The sequence below is a fragment of the Phyllopteryx taeniolatus genome, chromosome 12 (assembly GCF_024500385.1).
Source record: "Phyllopteryx taeniolatus isolate TA_2022b chromosome 12, UOR_Ptae_1.2, whole genome shotgun sequence".
Lineage (NCBI taxonomy): Eukaryota > Metazoa > Chordata > Actinopteri > Syngnathiformes > Syngnathidae > Phyllopteryx > Phyllopteryx taeniolatus.
In genome coordinates this window covers 5031422-5051488 of record NC_084513.1, presented here as the reverse complement: position 1 = coordinate 5051488, position 20067 = coordinate 5031422, and the positions used below count along the sequence as shown (strand labels likewise).

Sequence of the window (20067 nt, the reverse complement as noted above, 5' to 3'; positions counted from 1 at the left end):
TACATTCTGTGTGTACAAGTACATGACTCATTTATTTCTGTAAAATTGCCCGTCGATTCACATAAAATGGCAAATATGTATTCCGCTGAAATTGCAACGTGCTAATTGTTCTACCTGAACTATGGCGGTGATGTCTCCGTGCAGCAGTTCGACCATGGCCAGCGTGGCCTTGAGGCTCCACTCCGGGCTGTAGGGAAGCACCGCGTCCTCCGTGCTCGCGCTGGGAGCCTTGAAGCCCGTCACGCGCACCTTAAGCACCTGAGCCGGGAAGCGCAGCAGCTCAGCTGGCATCTGACGCAGCCTGAAGGGAAACCCACAGAAATCTGCTGCCCCCCTGTTGGTCGTCGGGAAGGGTGTTGCAATGCGTTCATACTTGCTGGTGGGCACGGTGTCGTCAGAGCCGAAGTCCACGTGTTGGATGAGGATCCGGACAGGATCGGCGCAGATGATCGTCAGCATCTTGGCTCGGTAAAAGTTGCCGTCGATATACTCTGCCAGACACGGGCCGCCTGACAACCACCCATTATCTATCAAAAATCTTTATTTTTAAATACGAGATTCTACATTTTTGCCTCAGCGAGCCTGGGACGACTTTGGTTAGGCCATAGAGTACGGCTTCGAGGAAATTCTTGTCTACCATCCAGCGTCTGAGGGGGGGGGAAAGCGGTCCACTGTCAACGCTGTGCGTGGTGGGGATGGGGCGCTGCTGACCTCAACTCGGGACGCTGTGAGTCGGTGGACTGAATACTTCGAAGACCTCCATTCTACCGACGTGCCTTCCTATGTGGGAGCAGAGTCTGGGGACTGTGATGCGGATTCTCCTATCTCTGGTGTTGAGGTCACCACCGAGATGGTTAAAAAGCTCCTTGGTGGATGAAATCCGTCCAGAGTTGCTGAAGGCTCTGGATGTTGTGGGGCTGTCCTGGTTGACACGCCTCTGCAACATCATGTGGACAGTACCACTGGGTGGTCCCAACTACAGGGGGATCACACTCCTAAGCCTCCCTGGTAAGGTCAATTCAGGGGTTCTGGAGAGGAGGGTCTGCCTCAAAGAAGAATCTCAGGCGAGGAGCAGTGTGGTTTTCGCCTTGGACGTGGAACAGTGGACTAGCGCTACACTCTCAGCAGGTTCCTCAAGGGTGTTGGGTGTTCACTTTAAGAAAGGACTTCGAACGTGTTCCTCGGGGAGTCCTGTGGGGTGTGCTCTGGGAGTATGGGGTACCGGACTCCCCTGATCACCGATTTTGTTTGTAACTTTTATGGACAAAATTTCTAGGGGGTACATTTCGGTGATATGAGTATTACGTCTCTGCTTTTTGTAGTTGATGTGGTTCTGAAAACTTCATCAAGCCACGATCTTCAACTCTCACTGGAGCGTTTGCAGCCGAAGAGTGATGCGGTTGAGATGAGAACCAGCACCTCCAAATCTGAGGCCATGGTCCTCTGTCAGAAAAGGGTGGCATGCCCTCTCTAGGTTGAGGAAGATATCCTGCCCCAAGTGGAGGAGTTCAAGTATCTTGGGGTCTTGTTAACAAGTGAGGGAAGAATGTAGCGAGACATCAACAGATGGATCAGTGTAGAATCTGCAGTTATGTGGACTGTGTCGGTCTGTCGTGGTAAAGATAGAGCTGAGCTGAAAGGCGAAGCTCTCGATTTACCGTTTGATCTACGTTCCTACACTCACCTACGGTCACGAGATGCTGGTTGCGACCAAAAGAACAAGATTGCGGCTACAAGCGGCCCGAAATGAATTAGAGATGGGATAAGAAGCTTGGTCACCCGGGAGGGGCTCAGAGCGGAGCCGCTGCTCCTCCGCCTCTAGAGGACCTAGATGAGGTGGTTAGGATGCCTCCTGGACGGCTCCCTGGTGATGTGTTCCGGGTACACCCCACCGGGAGAAGCCCCCGGGGACGACCCATGACACGCTGCCGACTATGTCTCCTGGCTGGCCTGGGAAGACCTCGGTGTCCCCTGGAAGAGCTACATGAAGTGGCTGGGCAAAGGGAAGTCTGGGTTTTCCTGCTAAACTCTTGCCCCCGTAACCCGACCTTGGAAGGATTCTAAAGATTGAAAAGACTGGTGATCTCGTAACAATTTTTTTCCACTCAAAACATGGGTTGAGGGAGAAAAAAAAACCCCATGCTTCATGCAATGTTGGTGTTTTATCTAGCTAAATGATGTAATGTTGAACTGTCCAATTTGTATTTATGTACAGAACTTAGTTTAAGCTGCAGCTGTTGTTAAAGTGCTATATAAATCAGTGATTTGTTTTAGTTAAGATGTCAAAAAGGTTTTGTGGCTCCCAATGTTTTGTTTTCTGTGGGAAAAGGGTCCAAGTAACTGAGTAGTGACCCCTTGTTGTAGCGTGTTACCTTGAGGAAAGTTGGTGAGCGGCAGGAGATTTTGAACGTTGGCGTTGATCCTTGTCATGTGCTGATCCAGAAATTCCCCGTCCACTGGTATCTGGGCCGTGTCCTCCCACCACAAAAACAACTGCACCAGTGACACGAGATATCTGTAGCAAGTTTATAAATACGTAAGGGTCATATTTACACCGTGGGTACCTCATTGGGAGTCTGCAGGTGCCTCACGCGGACATTCAGAGACTGGCCCACCTCGGGCATGCTGGGTTCCGTGACGGGCCCCAACATAACCTCCCGAGGGCCGACTAGACCCTGAAGATGAACAGCAGTGATAACACGTCAGTAACAACATTAAAAATATATACATAACCAGTCAATAGTACCCTGGTGTCGATGTCCCAGATGTCCAAAATTGAGGGGGGCGGCAGAGGAGGTGCCTGCAGACGGGGGGGGGGGGGGGGGGGGAAACATGACTTGAACATTGATAAATATGGAAATGTTGAATTTTGCCTCATAGACACATTTTGCCATTTTATTTTTCCTCAAACAGGCCAGCTGAAACAAGCTGCAAGCAAATCCAGGCTAGAAAAGGCAATTTGTTGTTAAAAAAAAAAAACTAGATCTGATCACAAAAAGGCTATTAGGCAGTAGAAATTTTGTGACAGTAAAAGGCTTACAGTATAATAGGCCACACAAATTTTTTTCCATCAATTGGCAGTTTCCAAATAAACATAATACCAAAAGGATACATTTAGCTCATTGATTGTGATTTTAAAGGCTACAATTCACCATTAAAATGATAGCTTTCTATGTAAGCATGATATTCTCTCCCTTAAAACTATTTGACCACAAAAAAATGAGCCTTTGGCAGGTAAAAATTATTTTTTTTTTTAAATGCTACACTTTCGCCCAAAACATTACACATTGTCATGAAAACAAACATTTAGCCAGGAAAGTGGTACTTTCCTATTGAAATGCTATATTACAAAAAATATACTATGTGGCTGTATTAGGGATCAAGACATAGTTTGCCTTAGAAGGTTAGTTTCTGTCAATAAAATGACAGCTTTGTTCAAACCTGTCCATTTCCCACGTAAACGTGATATTTAGCCATTAAAAAAAATAGCACAATTAGCTTTTGGCTGAAAAAACCCCCACTATTGTACCAAAAATGATCTACTTAGCTAGGAAAAGTGGTAGTTTCCCCCTAGGAAGGCAATATAGTGACACTAAAACACTATTTCACCACAAAAGGCTATATTTGCTTATTAATAGACAGATGTGATAGTTTACCATTAAAAACTATAATATTTGGCCACGAAGGGTTACAGGAAAGTGGTAGTTTCATGTGAAAATGCAATACAGAGTAAAAGGCTACATTCGGCCAAAATTTTTTTATGTCGTCTAGAAAAATATTTGCCACTAAAACTGTCTTTGTTCAGGGAAATGTTCTATTAGGGCACAAAAATAACATTTAGCCATCCAAATGGCAGTTTCCATGGAAACTAAATATTTTTTCACACCGGTTGTGCTGTACGGTCCATCAGAGCGTGTTTGTGGTGACACAAGATGGTGCTGAGGTTCATTCCATCCAAGAAGATCTCAACTGTGAGTGGTCGCCTGGGGTCAGTCGGCAGCTTCTAACGTCCACACACACAGACACACGCACTCAGCACTTACCTTTGTGTGTGGGTGAAAGTGTGCGTATGTACCACTACGTTGACATCTACGCGGCGATACAAGAGCATTTCATTGAGAAGCTCCACAGCATCCTGATGCCAGCTGCCACCAAACTGAGGACAAGGACGCCACCACTCTGTAATCTGCGGTATTACATCTGTGTTGCGTATACAGAATCCTAAATCTTACAGGGTTGATGCCGTGTAGCTGACAGGCCATGCAGAGTTGAGGGATGTCCTCACACAGTAGGCGAGGGTAGACGTGGACCACCGGAATGTTCTCCACCAGGCCGTAGTCCACGTACTGGACCTGCATAGTCAACATCTAAAAACCTGATAACGCACATGATCACTACATATTGGCTTAGTAGTAGCAGATCAAACTGAGTTCGGACGAATTGGTCAATGTATAGCCCTGCTCACCATTATTAGCACCCCGTCATTTTTGGAATAAGTCCCATATTTTGGCTATTTAGACCTCCATAGAGTGACTCTCTAACCAGGACAGTATGAAAGTGTCAATTTCATTTCTTTAAAGCACCCTGGTTTTGTCATACTAGTGTCCAGAAATGGCCCATCTGACATCTACTTCTGTTTGACCGAGTTTTGTTTTCACTTTGCCCATATTTGTGCACTTATGCGACTGCATGTTTTGATGTCAATCACATGGTTGTGGTAATGCTTTCCAATGGAAAGAGGGTTAGGAGGCGTCACGATAAGAGCTGGCCCTTCTGAATCGAACATTTTCAAATAAAAGGAAAGCCTTTGTTTTTTTTAATTGACCTGTTTTGTCAGCCACTGATTGTTGCAATTTTCTCGTTCACAGTAAAATATTTTGCAAATATCATAACTCGAGTCAGGGTCAATCTTTATTTCATACGAAACTAAGGTATGCCATGGTCATGCTGTACCTCCTCAGAAACGAGTGCGACCAACTTGCTATCAGTGCAAAAGTGAGCGTAGAGATCAGTAAGAGGTAAAATCTTAAGATACCCATCCCTAGTTATAGGTCAAATTGACTCAGGGCCAGCTGTTCAAAGTGAATCTGTATGATCAGCTCAACCTGACTTACCACCAGCAGGAAGGCAAAACTGACCCAGGACCTGTGGGTGAAACCAATTCACTACCAAGACGACACAACACTAGCTGGTCAAATGGACTCAAAACCAGCAGGTTAAAGTGAGTCAGTTTAGTTTGTACGAAGTTAGTAGTATTCAAGAGTGTTTCAGGACCGGCAGGAGGACCCAACAATAACCCACCTTGACGTGTCCCCCCAAGACCTCCAGCAGCTGGCCCCGGTACCACAGCATGTCAGGTCCGATGACGGCACATCCCTGCACCGTCTTCCAGGTGTACGGCTTCTGATTGGGCAGTGTCTTCATGCTCTGCTGGATCTTCTCCCTCAGCTGCTCCAAATGATACCCTGAAGATAACAACACACAATAACTCGGTCAATCCAGGGTCCTTAAGCGTCTCGCCAGTTTAACTGTTTGCGTTACCTGCGGTGTCGGTTCTGGCGTAGATATGTCCGTCTTCTTTGATTGCAGAAATGGTCATGTGGTTGTGGCCCAGTTGTGGAAGCTCTGGTGCTTTGTACAGATCAGTTTTCACCTACACACCAACAAACAGCACTCAGTTGCATGTGTCGTGTTAATTTAGGTTGGCGGTTTGGGTTCGAGCACCTTCTCGGTGGGCCTGGTGGTGCGAGGGGTGGGTCTGGGAATAAAAGGTATTGAGGAGTATGCTGGGAGAGGAGAAGTTTCCTCTTTAGGAGTCTTGGCTTGTATGTTGGTGTGAGAAGACTGAGCATCACTTGCATTTGGCTTTCCACCAGGAACACCAAGCTCTCTGCAAGACAGCAATAGAGCTTATTGGTTCATAGGGTCAGTGCAGAAAATGTTGAAGTTGTAAAATTCAGGGTTCGGACAAAAACTGTGTACATTTCGAGCCCTGAAGCCAGCTTGAACCCTAACCTAGGCTTGAAACCCTAATTTGAAAGACTAACGCAAGACTGAAACCCTAAACCGGTTTTAGAGCCCTACTTTGTATCCATAACCCTGACTGGAAAGTCTAACCTTGAGTTGAAATCAAAATTTGAAACCCAAATCCAAAATCCTAATTCTGACTTGAAGCCAAATCTTACTTTGAAACCCTAACCCAGCCTTCAAACCCAATTTAGAACCCTTATAACTCTAGCTTGAAACCTAAACGTTAAATCCTAAATCATGCTTGAATTCTGATTTCTGATAAAAATCTGATTTGATACCCAACTATGAAATGTTAACTCTTCTTTGAAACTCTAATTCAAAACCCTAATCCTGTTTTGAAACACTAACTCTGATTTAAAACAGCAATGCTGGCCTGAAACTCCGTTTTGAAACCCTAGTCCTGGTTCATAACCCTAACCTTGGTTTAACACCCCAATTAAAACCCTAAATCCTGTCTTGAAACCCTGCTTTGAAACATAAAATCTTGAAAGTATCTCCCTAGCCTGAAAGTCAGGTCAAACTAATTAAATTTTATCCTGAATTGCATCCACATTTTGAGGTTATTGCAATAAATGTGTATGTGTTTAAATGGCGACTCACACTGGCTTCCTCTCCCTGAGGGCAAGACCCTCGTGGGCCAGATGGTCAGAGACACTAACCAACTCTCCCATCTTGTTGGTACACATCAGAGTGACGGCCGCCGGTCGCTCATCCGTCAGCTCCTGGCAACAACAGAATACATTAGAACCCGGGTCACAGGAGCAGAAGATGAAAGAGGAAGCATGTGATCTTCAGACCTGGATGGTGATTTGAGCCGAGGCTCCTGTCAGGCAGTACCGCATGAAGTCGCAGGCTGTGGCGGTCCAGGTGGGTTGGCCCCCTGCAGGCCTGATAGACAAAAAAACATGTAATTGCGAGTAGCACTATGCTATACTGTGCGTATGTGTATGCGTACCTGATGTCCACCAGCGAGCACTCCAGTGCAAATGAACCTCCCAATGAAGCACAGAGTGGCCGCAGGTTGCTTACGTGCAGCTTTACCTTGCTGCCGTGGTCACAGCGCATCACCTGTTGCCAGGCAACACATAGCAAACAAACTCACTGACCTGTACACTCAAATTAGCATGAGTGGTAAGTCTCAAGCTAAGACGGAAACACCTCTACGACATTGCCGGAAGAGACTTCGTCACAGATCAGTCCTCTTTCCCAAACTTGGTTGACCTGAGCTGCACAGAACATGTCAGGCTTCCACTCCACGTCTTGAGGCTCCAGGAGCTGACACTCCTTCAGAAGCTCACTCAACCTGGAATATATTTAATACAGAGTAGCCATTCAACTCCCACATGATTGTATGAAAAATTATACCTAGCAACAAGTGACTGCACTGACAGACCAACCAACCAAACTATCTACAGTGTGTACAAAAAGTATTCAGACCCCCTTCAATTTTTCACTCTGTTATATTGCAGCCATTTAAGTTCATTTTTTTCCTTCAATGTACACACAGCACCCCATATTGACAGGGAAAAACAGAATTGTTGATTTTTTTGCTGATTTATTAAAAAAGAAAAACTGAAATGTCACACAGCCATAAGTATTCACACCCTTTGCTGTGACACTCATATATTTAACTCGGGTGCTGTCCATTTCTTCTGATCATCCTTGAGATGGTTCTACACCTTCATTGGAGTCCAGCTGTGTTTGATTATACCGATTGAACCTGATTATGAAAGCCACACACCTGTCTGTATAAGACCTTACAGTTCACAGCAAATGAGAATCATGTGGTCAAAGGAACTGTCTGAAGAGCTCAGAGAAAGAATTGTGGCAAGGCACAGATCTGGCCAACGTTACAGCAGAGGGTCTGAATACTTATGGCTGTATGATATTTAAGTTTTTCTTTAATAAATCAGCAAAAATGTCAACAATTACGTTTTTTTCTGTCATTATGGGGTGCTGTGTGTACATTAATGAGGGAAAAAATGTACTTAAATGATTTTAACAAATGGCTGCAATAAAACAAAGAGTGAAACATTTAAGGGGGTCTGAAAACTTTCCGTACCCACTGTAAATACTGATTGAGCTATGCACTTGCCAAATGGCTTATTTAGCTGCCGGCAAGTACATGCCTACCTTACCTACCTTTTAAGTTGAGAGTCGTTTTGGATGAACTGGACGTAGAAGCTGCTGGGTGAGGTGATGTGGCTCACTCGCACCTTGGCCTCCTTGAGGCTGCCAGGGAGGCTGAGCCGAGGCTTGAACTCCAACACTGGAGCACTAAGGTCTGAGGGCTCGAGACCGCTCAGCTCAAGCGGCAGGTCCCATAATTCGCTGTCACTGGCGGGGACATCTGTCAAGTTGGTCTTAAGCCTTTGGCAAGCGGGGTAATACAATTCAATTAAGTCATTACCAATTAATCTATTTTGTGAAGAAAATAACAGACAGGGCTGCACAATATTTTGTTTGAGCATTGTCATCGCGATGTACGTTTCCGCAATAGTTGCATCACGGGGTCTGCTGCGATGTTGGTGTACTATACAGTGAATCAACTGTAATATTAAAAGTGACCAGCAGAGGGACCTATTTGGGCATGTTCATAAGATTAGCACCCATTGTACAGTAAATTGTAACACTTCATACAACACATGGAGCAGCCCAGATTGTTGTATACCCATCTCCTTGTATGGTAGCTATGAACGAGGACACATGAAAGAATGTACACCAGCTGCTTCTCCTATTTAGCTCTTCAGAATGAAACAAAGCAGGCACGTGGTAGGTGGGTGTGCGCGCGCACACGGCAGGCGAGGTGCGTTCAGGGACACTGCATAAATGAGAGTGAATGTGTTCTTTTATTATACAGTAGATAATTGCAAAAATAGATGCCGAGGAAAATTAGCATTTGTATCGGAATGCTTTAGTTAAAACACTGTATGATCACGCTGATATGGATTTCATTTTGTTTTGTAATATAAGAATAGATAAATTATTTTGTTAATATTGTTAGCCAGAGCTGCCAGGATTGCAAAGTTATCAATATTCTTTCACCATTGTTGTTGTCATACTGTGTTGCACGTTTTTGTTTGCACATAAAGGACAAAAGTCCTTTTTTTTGTTTTAATTCCTTATTAAAAAAAAAAAAAAAAAACACCATTCAAGCAAGTTTTTCCTCATGTTGTTGAGACTGTAAGGTGAAAGCTGCAGCTAGTGTGGACCGAATGGGGGGCTACAATGGGGAAATGAAATGCCAGTATATTAAAGGTAATAGCCCGTTCAGCAACATAGAGGGAAAAAAAATATAATTATGAACTAGTTCGTTTTTGGACCGGGGAACTGAACTTTGAACTAGTTTACGTAGAAAATGAATTTTCCCACCACTTATCCTGTATTATCTCACTTCATGATAAATATCGCAGGTTAAAAAAAAAAATACAATGTCATATTTTTCCAATATCGTGCAGCCCTAATAGACGTACCCATTTTTGGAGCACACCAACTGCTCTGTAATTAGCACCTCAGCTATATCAGTGAGTGAGTCAGTTGGGCTGCTCTCAAGCAGCTTGACTGGTAGAGCTTTTGTCTTGGGGGATTTTTCTGTTTGGAGAACAATGAAATGAGTTAAGCAGTTAGTGAGTTTAAAAAGCAGCATACAGTGAGCACACACCTGTTCGTGGTTCGCTAGACACAAATTTACCAATTCATGTTTTTTTTTTTCCCCCTGTGGAACCTATCCTCAGCTATTTGCTAAAACACTGACCTATTCATGTTTTCTTGTGCTCTTCCTCAAGTGCCCTAAGAGAACCATGGCTCAGAGCAAAGTAGCAACTGGTGTCAAGGAAGTGATATCCATATTTTAACTGTTCAAAGATCTCTGTATGCTGGAGCTACAGTAAGTTTAGCCCGGGTTGTTAGCAGTGGTTTTGTTCTGTTGAGTGGCAGTCAAAAAGCTCAAGAAAACAAATGGTCTCACTATTGCCTGACAATTGCTATTTTTTGGGGGTTATGAAGGCAACATACGCGCACAATTTTGGTGCATTTTTTCAAAACCAAATCATTTGTAAGTCATTTATTTTCAAGGGTAATGTTTAAGATGAGTTTGAAACTGTTTTTAGATCATAGTTTGTGGTGTATTAATGGTTTAAACTATTAACATACAGTGCCGTGAAAAAGTACTGGCCCCCTTCTTAAGTTATTATATTTTTGCATCGTTTCAAACGTCGTCTTTAATGTTGACTTGTTGGTGTGTTTTGGATCAATATCCCGCAGCAGAACCCAAGTCCGCTTCAGCTTGAGGTCACAAACTGATGGCTGAACATTCTCCTTCAGGATTTTCTGTTGGAGAGCAACATTCATGGTTCCATCAATTACAACTCCTACAGTAAGTTGTGCAGGTCCTGAAAGAGCAAACCAGCCCAAGATCATCACACTACCATCACCATGGTTGACTGTTGGTATGATGGTCTTTTTCTGAAATGCTGTGCTACATTTACCATAGATATAACGAGAAACACACCTTCCAAAAAGCTCAACGTTCATCTCGTCAGTCCATATACTCCCAAAAGTCTTGGGAATCATTTGGATGTTTTTGTGTAAAAGCAAGACAAGCCTATATGTATTTTTTGGTCAGCACTGGTTTTCGCCTTGGAACTCTGCCATGGATGCCATTTTTGCCCAGTCTCTTCCTTATTGTTCTGTCATGAACATTGACGTTAACTGAGGCAACAAAGGCCTGCAGTTCTTTAGAAGTTGTCCTGAGTTCCTTTGTGGACTGCTGCATGTGTCTTTGCTGTTCTCTTCAGGTAATCTTAGTAGGCCGGCCATTCCTGGGAAGGTTCACCACTGTTCCGTGTTTTCTCCATGTGAAGATAATGGCTCTCCCTATGGTTTGCTGGAATCCTAAAGCTTTAGAAATGGCGTTTCTAACCCTTTCCAGACTGATAGACATCAATGACTTTATTTCGCGACTGTTCTGGAATTTCTTTGGATTGTGTCATTTTGTTGCAGCTTTTTTAGATATTTTGCCCGAGTCGATTTTGTCAGGACAGACTCTGCTTAACAGATTACTTGATTGAACAGGCCTGGAGGTAATCAGGCTTGGGTGTGATCAGTAAAAGTTAACAAATTTTTTTAATTGGCCACAATTAATTCACGATTTAACAAGGGGGGTAATTACTTTTTCATACATGGCCAGGTAAAGTTGAATAGTTTTTTTCCCCTTAATAAATTCAATCACTATTTAAAAACAGGATTTTAAGTTCACTTCGGTTATATTTGTCTGATATATACATTTGTTTGATTATCTTAACGTGGGGAAACTATGCAAAAATATAAGAATTTGAGAAGGGGGGGGGGCAATATTTTTTGTAGGCAAATACATTTTTATGGGGGTGTCAAATAAATTTTTTCACTATTCGTGGCAGGACTTGGTCCCTATCCCCTGCAAATACTACTTTTTAAAATTGACTGTACCTGTAGCTATGATGGTGAAGAACTTGTTGTGAGCCAGGCAGGAGAAGCGTTTGATACAGGCATTGCTCCACTTCTCTCCAGCCAGAGGAAGCACGTCTGACAGGCAGCACTGGATCGCCTGCAAGATACACACACAACAAAACAAACACTTTCAGTATACAGATGAGAAGGTTTAAATCAAACTAAGCATCGTTTCGTTACCAATGTCGGCAGGGAGAAGAACTCATCCTTCATCTTCCGCAAGTCGCTGACAAACACCATTGTTTTATGTCCGTAGTCAATGCAGCGCACCTCCACATTTCTGCCCCCCGGATGGCCTGACACACACACACGCACAATTCTGACGCTATACTGCATAAAAATTCAACCTTTTTTAATAATACAAACCGTAACTCCAATGAAGTTGGGACATGGTGTAAAATGTAAAAACAAACAACAACAACAATGATTTGCGATTACTTTTCAACCTATATTCAATTGCATATACTACAAAGACAAGATGTTTCATGTTCAAACTGATACAACTATTTTTTTTCATGCCAATATTCAGCAATTTTGAATTTGATGCCTGCAACACGCTCCAAATAAGAATGGGAGGGGGCATGTTTGCCACTGTGTTACCGAGGACACCACCTGTTAAAGCTCTGTAGGTGGAATTCGTTCCCATTCTTGCTTGATGTACAACTTCAGTGGCTACACAGACCAGAGTCTCTGTGTCATATTTTGTGCTTCAAAATGTGCCATACATGTTTAATGGACTCCTGGCAGGGCAGTCCAGTACTCTCACTCTTTTTGACCACTAAGCCACGCTGTTGTAACAATTTGGCTTGGAATTGTCTTGCTGAAATAAGCAGGGACATCCCTGAAAATGACATTGTCTGGATGGCAGCATGTGTTGCTCCAAAACCTATTTGGGCCTTGATGCTTACGTGCAAGGATTTCTCCAGATCTGTTAATCTTTGGAGTATATTATAGATAGATGGTGAAATCCCTAACTTCCTCGCAATTGTACATTGAGAAATGTTGCTCTTAAATGGCTGGACTATTTGCTCACAAAGTTGTTCATGAAGAGGTGAACCTTGCAACATCCTTGCTTTTGAACAACGGAACCTTTTGGGGATGCTCCTTTTATACTCAATCATGAAACTCACCTGTTTCCAATTAATCTGTTCACCAGTTGAATGTTCCAAACAGGTGTTTTTTTTTTAAGCATTCCTCAATTTTCCCAGTATTATTTTGCCGCTGTCGCAGCTTTTTGGGGAACGTGTTGCAGGCATCAAATTTAAAATGAGACAATATTTGCAAAATAAATACATAAATAAATAAATAGATAATTTTTATCAGTTTGAACATTGAATATCTTGTCTTTGATTCTTATGTGTACAGCACTTTGTTTTCACCTGTGGTTGCATTTTAAATGCTTTATAAATAAAGTTTAGAGTTGAGTCTTTGTAGTGTATTCAACTGAATACACGTATGTTGAGAAGGATTTGCAAATAAATCATTGTATTCTGTTTTTATTTACACTTTACACAACGTCCCAACTTCATTGGAATTGGAGTTTATATTAATAACTATGTACTATTTTTTTTAATTTTAAATTGTACTGATTGTGAAAATATTTCACCTTAATTTTTGTAGTAAGAATTTATACTTATGCTAATCCATAAAATTGCATCGTTATTGTTAAACTACGAAGACCATATTTCTGGAATAAACAATATAAAGACTTTTTAAAATTGTGGGACTTTTATCCACAAATATATGACCATATTCTTATCAAATCACAACAGTGTTAATTTTAACAGCAAATACAGTGGGTACGGAAAGTATTCAGACCCCCTTAAATGTTTCACTCTTTTTATATTGCAGTCATTTACTGAAATCATTTAAGTAAAATTTGTCTTCATTAATGTACAAACAGCACCCCAAAATTGTTGAAATTTTTGGATATTTATTAAAAAAGAAAAACTGAAATATCACACAGCCATAAGTATTCAGACCCTTTGCTCAGTATTTAGTAGAAGCACCCTTTTGAGCTAATACAGCCATGAGTTTTTTTGGGAATGATGCAACGAGGTTTTCACACCTCGATTTGGGGATCCTCTGCCATTCCTCCTTTCAGAGCCTCTCAAGCTCTGTCAGGTTGGATGGTGAACATTGGTGGGCAGCCATTTTCAGGTCTCTCCAGAGATGCTCAATTGGGTTTAAGTCAGGGGTCTGGCTGGGACATTCAAGAAGAGTCACGGAATTGTTCTGAAGCCACTCCTTCGATATTTTAGCTGTGCGCTTAGGGTCGTTGTCTTTTTTTAAGGTGAACCTTCGGGCCAGTCTGAGGTTCTGAGCAGTCTGGAGAAGGTTTTCATCCAGGATATTCCTGTACTTGGCTGCATTCATCTTTTCTTCGATTGCAACCAGTCCTCCTGTCCCTGCAGCTGAAAAACACCCCCACAGCACGATGCTGCCACCACCATGCTTCACTGTTGGGACTGTATTGGACAAGTGATGAGCAGTGCCTGGTTTTCTCCACACATAAACTTAGAATTAAGGCCAACACTTTCTATCTTGGTCTCATCAGACCAGAGAATCTTATTTCTCATCATCTTGGAGTCCTTCAGGTTTTTTTTTTTTTTTCCATGCAGGGTTTCATGTCTTGCACTGAGGAGAGGCTTCCGTCGAGCTACTGTGCCATAAGGCCCCGACTGGTGGAGGGCTCCAGTGATTGTTGACTTTCTAGAACTTTCTCCCATCTCCCGACTGCATCTGTGGAGCTCCGCCACAGTGATCTTTGGGTTCTTCTTTACCTCTCTCACCAAGGCTCTTCTCCCCCGATTGCTCAGTTTGGCCAGACGGCCAGCTCTAGGAAGGCTTCTGGTAGTCCCAAATGTCTTCCATTTAAGGATTATGGAGGCCACTGTGCTCTTAGGAACCTTAAGTGCAGCAGAATTATTTTTGTAACCATGGCCAGATCTGTGCCTTGCCAGATTTCTGTCTCTCAGCTCTTCAGGCAGTTCCTTTGACCTCATGATTCTCATATGCACTGTAAGGTCTTATATAGACAGGGGTGTGGCTTTCCTAATCAAGTCCAATCAGTATAATCAAACACAGCTGGACTCCAATGAAGGTGTAGAACCACCTCAAGGATGATCAGAAGAAATGGACAGTACCCGAGATAAAATATATGAGTGTCACAGCAAAGAATCTGAATTCTTATGGCTGGGTGATGTTTCAGTTTTTCTTTTTTAATAAATCAGCAAGAATTTCGACAATTATGTTTTTTTCTGTCAATATGGGGTGCTGTGTGTACATTAATGAGGGAAAAAATGAACTTAAATGATTTTAGCAAATGGCTGCAATATGAAAAAGAGTGAAAGATTTAAGGGGGTCTGAAAACTTTCCGTACCCACTGTATGGTTTTACTTTTAGTCAGTCTTTTGACTAAAACTTAATTTAGCTTTAGTCATAATTTTGTAATCTAAATTGTTTTAGTTTTAGTCTAGTTCTAGTTGACGAAATACCATAATATTGCAGTTGACTAAAACTCCAGTAAAGTTAGTTGAAAGTGTGTAACGGGTATATACAGTATGTAAAGTTTCCCTTCAATTTCTGAAAATAATTACATTCACCTAGAACAGCAATTGTTCAAAGTGTGACAAGTACCAGTGATATGCAGCCTTCCTCTAGTGGTACATGAAGGAATCACTAAATTAAATGTGCATTATGTTACAGTGGTTTAAGCTCATTTTTTTTATCCAGTGGAGTGAGTACATTTGCAAAATAAGTGATGACCAGGGTAAGTGTACGCCCTGCAACCGGAGAATCGCCGGTTCTTATCCCCACCCGAGCGCATGTCGTCGTTGCGTCACTGGGCAAGACACTTAATCCACATTGCCAATGAATGAATCTGGTTGGAAGCTTGGTGGTAGTTGGAGTGTGAGTGTGTATGAATGTGTGTGTGAACGGTAAAGCATAGGACGCTGATGCCCTTACCTATGACCTGAGCTCTGTACCACATGTTATCTTCAAAGCGAGCCACGTAGGGCTGTCCAATGACAGGACAGTAAACCATCAGGTCTTCTTCTCCACTCTTGTCGTTGTAGCACTCCTGAAGCTTGGCTTTGAGCAGCAAGGACTCCATATTGTCAGTCTGCTGGTCACACATAATAATGAAGACTAAAGCCCAGGGACAGCAGTATCCATAAAGAATCCGAGTGCTAAGATACAAGCTATTCATAGAGTGTTAACTACGAAAGGTGTTTAGAGTGGAGAGCAGCACTTACAGCATAGGTGGGCAAACATTTGTGTGCAAGCTTTTTACATTTTTTACACATTTTGACAAATGGGCCAGGGTTAAATGAGGTGAAAAAAGTTAAAATATGGATGTAAAATAATTTATTTTCAAACTAAAATAATTTTTCTTGTTTTAAAATCATAATTCAATTAAAATTAACTAACCAATTGTTAATTTTTTTAAATTCTTAAATGTATATGTATTTATTTTCTTTTACTAATGTTTTTAGTTTGATAATTTACACTGAATCAAAAAACCACGAATATAATAAGATAAATGAAAAATGAATAAATACATGTAAAAATAGGTAATTTTAATAGCAAAATCTTTATTCATTCTCATTTATGGAATTTTAATTATAATTAACTCTCATAAAAAAATAAGAGTTAATGAATAATGCTTTACAATACTTATTTTATAATTAATGAGTCCTTGTCATTAAAAAATTGTTAATTCTAATCATAATTAATCATAATTCAGTTATACTTAATTAACCTACTGTTTAATAAAAACATTAAATGTACTGTATGTGATTAAATTTGACTGTTTTAATTTGATCATTTACACTAAATTAACTAACCAGTCGTTTAATGAGATTAATGACTAAAAAAAGGTTAATTTTAATAATAAATTATTCGTCATATTTTGTTTTACTACTTACAATTTAATAATTGACCATTTGTTTATTAATATAAACCAGTTAAGTGGCCTATTTAAAATAGTTTTTATTTAACAAATACTTTGGATTATTTACACTAAATCAACTAACCAGCTATTTAATTGGAGAAATGAATACAAAATACATCTATAAAGAATAAAACTATTTTAATAACTAATTGAAGGGGGAAAAATGGCTAAATTAATGCTGTAAATACGACAGGGATTTTTGGTAAGGTGGATTTTTTTTTGTGGTTTAGGACAAAAGAATGAGGATATTTAAAATACTTTTTAAGGCGCAGTACTGATGGCAGAGTTAATTTTTGTGTTCAGTACCAGTTGGATGTAGAAGTCATCGGGGCTGTTGATGTGCGTCACCAACGCGCTGTACTCCACGTGGATTTTGGGTGAGACGGCCGGGTAATACTTAAGTGGCCTCCTGCTCGGCTTCACCGGATAATAAAACCTGAAGGTGACGATAACATAACTGCAATATTGGCAAAGAATATTGAGAACGTGTAAATGGAGCAAAGGGTGATGTCACTGGCGGGCCGTGCATTTGGTACCTGGGCCTTCAGTGGGGACTTATGCCACCTTTTAATACCACCACCACTATCACACCCCAATTATAGAAACCATCAATATTAGAAAAAACTGCAATATAGTAGCAGGCAAGTGTGCCACATAGACAACCATATCAATAGCAAGATAACAACATAAATATCGCTGAAGCCTATTTACTACTTACTAACATCTTAAAGTTCTGTTACTGTGTTTAGGTAGACATTTTATTTTAATCCTTCCTAAGTACTGCACTATCTATATTATCATTCCACGTCTGTATATGCGTGAATACTTATACCGTGATTAGGATTGGGCATCGAGAATCGAGAACCGATTGGAATCGGGACTGACATTCCGGTTCTCCAGCAATTATTCAAATTTAAAAAATTTGGTTCCCAGTTTCGGCGGTACGCTGGTCGACTGGTTAGCGCATCTGCCTCACAGTTCTGAGGACTGGGGTTCAAATCCCGCCCCCACCTGTGTGGAGTTGGCATGTTCTCCCGGATGCCGGATTTGAACCCCAGTCCTCAGAACTGTGAGGCAGACGTGCTAACCACTCGGCGACCGTGGCGCTTACATTCTAAATCAATATGGTTTAATATGATGTTGGTCTACCCTTTGGAGCTGTAACAGCTTCAACTGTTGTGGGAAGGCTTTCAACAAAGTTTAGGAGTGAGTTTGCCCATTCTTTCAGGAGCATATTTGTGAGGTCACACACTGATGTTGGACGAGAAGGGCTGGCTCCCTGTCCATTCGAAATCAAGCCAAAAGTGTTCTATCAGGTTGAGGGCAGGACTCTGTGCAGGCCATTCAAGTTCATCCATACCAAATTCTCTCACATATGTCTTTATGGACCTTGCTTTGTGCACCGGTGCACAGACATGTTGGAAGAGGAAGGGGTAATCCCCAAACTGTTTGACTGTCCAAAATCTCTTGGTATACTGAAGCATTCTGAGTTCCTTTCACTGGAGCTCAGAGGCTAATATTTTGGACATTTCCAACTTTGTGGGAACAGTATGGAGAGGGCCCCTTCCTCTTCTAACATGACTGTGCATCACTGCACAAATCAAGGTTCATAATGACATGGATGAGAGTTTGATGTGGATGAACTTGACTGGCCTGCACAATCCTTACCTCAAACCTATAGAACACTTTTGGACGAATTAGAGCGGAGACTGAGAGCCGGGGCTGCTTGTCCAACATCAGTGTGTTACTTCACAAATGCGATTCTGGAAAAATGGTCATAAATTCCTCATAATCACACTCCTAAACATTGTGAAAAACCTTCCCAGAAGAGTTTACGCTGTTATGACTGCATAAGGTGGACTGATTTCTTATTACACCCTATGGATTAAGAATGGGATGCCACTTAAATTCATATCTGAGTCAAGGCAGGTGAGCGAATACCTTTGGCAATCTAGTGTACAGTATATTTGTAATGGATGCGCATATGTGCTACCGTGAGGTGCGCCACACGTGGTACGTAGAGCACGTAATTAGCATGAGGAAGAAGAGAGCCAATGATTGCTGCAATGAAAGCACTTGAAATCTGATTAATCAGAGTGATGCATTGTGCACTTGCACCGGTGCCTAGCCGCCGCTTGCTAAGCAACCAATATAGTTTGCCATTTGCTCTTCCCGGCTGGCATTGTAACCCACACGCACAAATCACTGACACACAGAACCCTTCTCTCCATCCACACTTGAAGGCAATTCTAACTTGTCGGCAGACAGACCTTGGCTTGTCGACCCTTGGCATTGGCTGACCTTCGGCTTTTCATGTTTTTGTGTACTAGCCTCTAAGACACAATTGGAGCGCTGTGACATATGATTTTTTTCCCTTTTAAAATACCAGTACCACAAAAAACTGGTACCGTGCTATTTTTGACATCAAAACACAGTACTGGTATGGTACTTGGTGCAACACTTGTACCTGGCCACTTCAATGAACACCAGGTATTCCCGGATCGAGATGGGCATGTTCCTAGATTGTCCCACGGGAGCTTTGTTGAGGTCCACCAGCAGGGCATCTCTGTCTTGACCAAAGGAAGTCATTTCCACGGCAGCGGAACCCACCACTTGGCAGAACTCCATCTGAGCCTCTTTACTCCAGCCCTTCGTCTGAACACAAGCTTAAGTTGACATTAAATGGGGGACATTCAGTGGGACTGATGGTGAGACCTCACCAGGTCGTAGGGTACCAGGTCTTTGAGGGAACATCGGATGGCTTGAGGAGCAAAACGAACCAGCTCTGGGTTTGTCTTCCTCATGTGGTTGTTAACACTGTCCACAGAGGACTCCGTGCTTGAGACATTCCTGCAAAATAGAAAGTGAGGTTGAAGAAGACCAATTTTCTGACTCCTGGCAGAATTGCAAAGTTTAGCACCTGAGACTCACTACCCTCACTCCCTTATTATTATTAGCTTGTAGCATTTTATTTTGAAGGGTACACACCGGAACTCAGCATTTTGGCATGAAAAGTAACTTCCCACGGCACCAGTGATTTTATTTTAATTATTTATTTATTAAATGCATGGAACAAAATGCTATGAAAACGATTCCTTTCCTGACCCACCGATGAGGCACAAGGTTAGTGTTTGTGATACTGTGAGACAATGTTTGTGCGTTTTGTCCCAATTCATTGTGATGTAAAGTTGCTACGGTGAAGTTTTAGCTCAATGTTAAGATTTTTTTTTTGTCATCGGGTCTTACGTTGGTTTGAGGACTAAAATAAACGCTAAAAAAAACATCAGTGCAAAAGTGCAACTAACCGTTTACCTTGTTAGCTGTCTCAATGTTGGCATTTGGCAAACATTTTATCATTTCACTCACCCAATTGACTGAGAGTTGCCTTCACTGAAGGTTGGCGCGGTGTAGGCTGAGGCTCGTAGCGTCAGACGCTACACATCGTGAACGACTCCTTTGCACAATATAATCTTATTCCAAGTTTTGCACCTAGGCGAGTGGTCATTTATGTTTAACAAAGTTAAGTCACTTTTGTTCGCCGCCGCTGGGCATAAGCACGTCTTCGTGCGCATTCTTCTTCGTCGTTGGTTTTC

At 42.0% G+C, this 20067-nt stretch overlaps 1 protein-coding gene across 5 annotated transcripts in view; it reads right to left on the bottom strand.

Annotated features, from left to right (window-relative positions):
- Nucleotides 1-20067, bottom strand: part of rnf17 (ring finger protein 17) — a 42628-nt gene that overhangs the window by 586 nt on the left and 21975 nt on the right. For 3 of the 5 annotated variants that reach the window (XM_061792189.1, XM_061792193.1, XM_061792191.1), the window contains exons 14-36: nucleotides 19195-19324; nucleotides 18942-19129; nucleotides 16781-16910; nucleotides 15487-15646; nucleotides 11698-11813; nucleotides 11497-11614; nucleotides 9504-9621; nucleotides 8173-8400; nucleotides 7189-7333; nucleotides 6986-7098; nucleotides 6828-6918; nucleotides 6631-6752; nucleotides 5725-5890; nucleotides 5542-5653; nucleotides 5302-5465; nucleotides 4233-4352; nucleotides 4076-4156; nucleotides 3887-4003; nucleotides 2747-2800; nucleotides 2565-2675; nucleotides 2373-2493; nucleotides 374-527; nucleotides 115-301 (exon numbers count right to left, since the gene is read on the bottom strand). In XM_061792189.1, coding sequence (XP_061648173.1) covers nucleotides 115-301; nucleotides 374-527; nucleotides 2373-2493; nucleotides 2565-2675; nucleotides 2747-2800; nucleotides 3887-4003; nucleotides 4076-4156; nucleotides 4233-4352; nucleotides 5302-5465; nucleotides 5542-5653; nucleotides 5725-5890; nucleotides 6631-6752; nucleotides 6828-6918; nucleotides 6986-7098; nucleotides 7189-7333; nucleotides 8173-8400; nucleotides 9504-9621; nucleotides 11497-11614; nucleotides 11698-11813; nucleotides 15487-15646; nucleotides 16781-16910; nucleotides 18942-19129; nucleotides 19195-19324 — 3046 coding nt within the window. The remainder of the gene's footprint in view (nucleotides 1-114; nucleotides 302-373; nucleotides 528-2372; nucleotides 2494-2564; nucleotides 2676-2746; nucleotides 2801-3886; nucleotides 4004-4075; nucleotides 4157-4232; nucleotides 4353-5301; nucleotides 5466-5541; nucleotides 5654-5724; nucleotides 5891-6630; nucleotides 6753-6827; nucleotides 6919-6985; nucleotides 7099-7188; nucleotides 7334-8172; nucleotides 8401-9503; nucleotides 9622-11496; nucleotides 11615-11697; nucleotides 11814-15486; nucleotides 15647-16780; nucleotides 16911-18941; nucleotides 19130-19194; nucleotides 19325-20067) is intronic. The other 2 variants (XM_061792192.1, XM_061792190.1) reach the window with 2 other exon arrangements.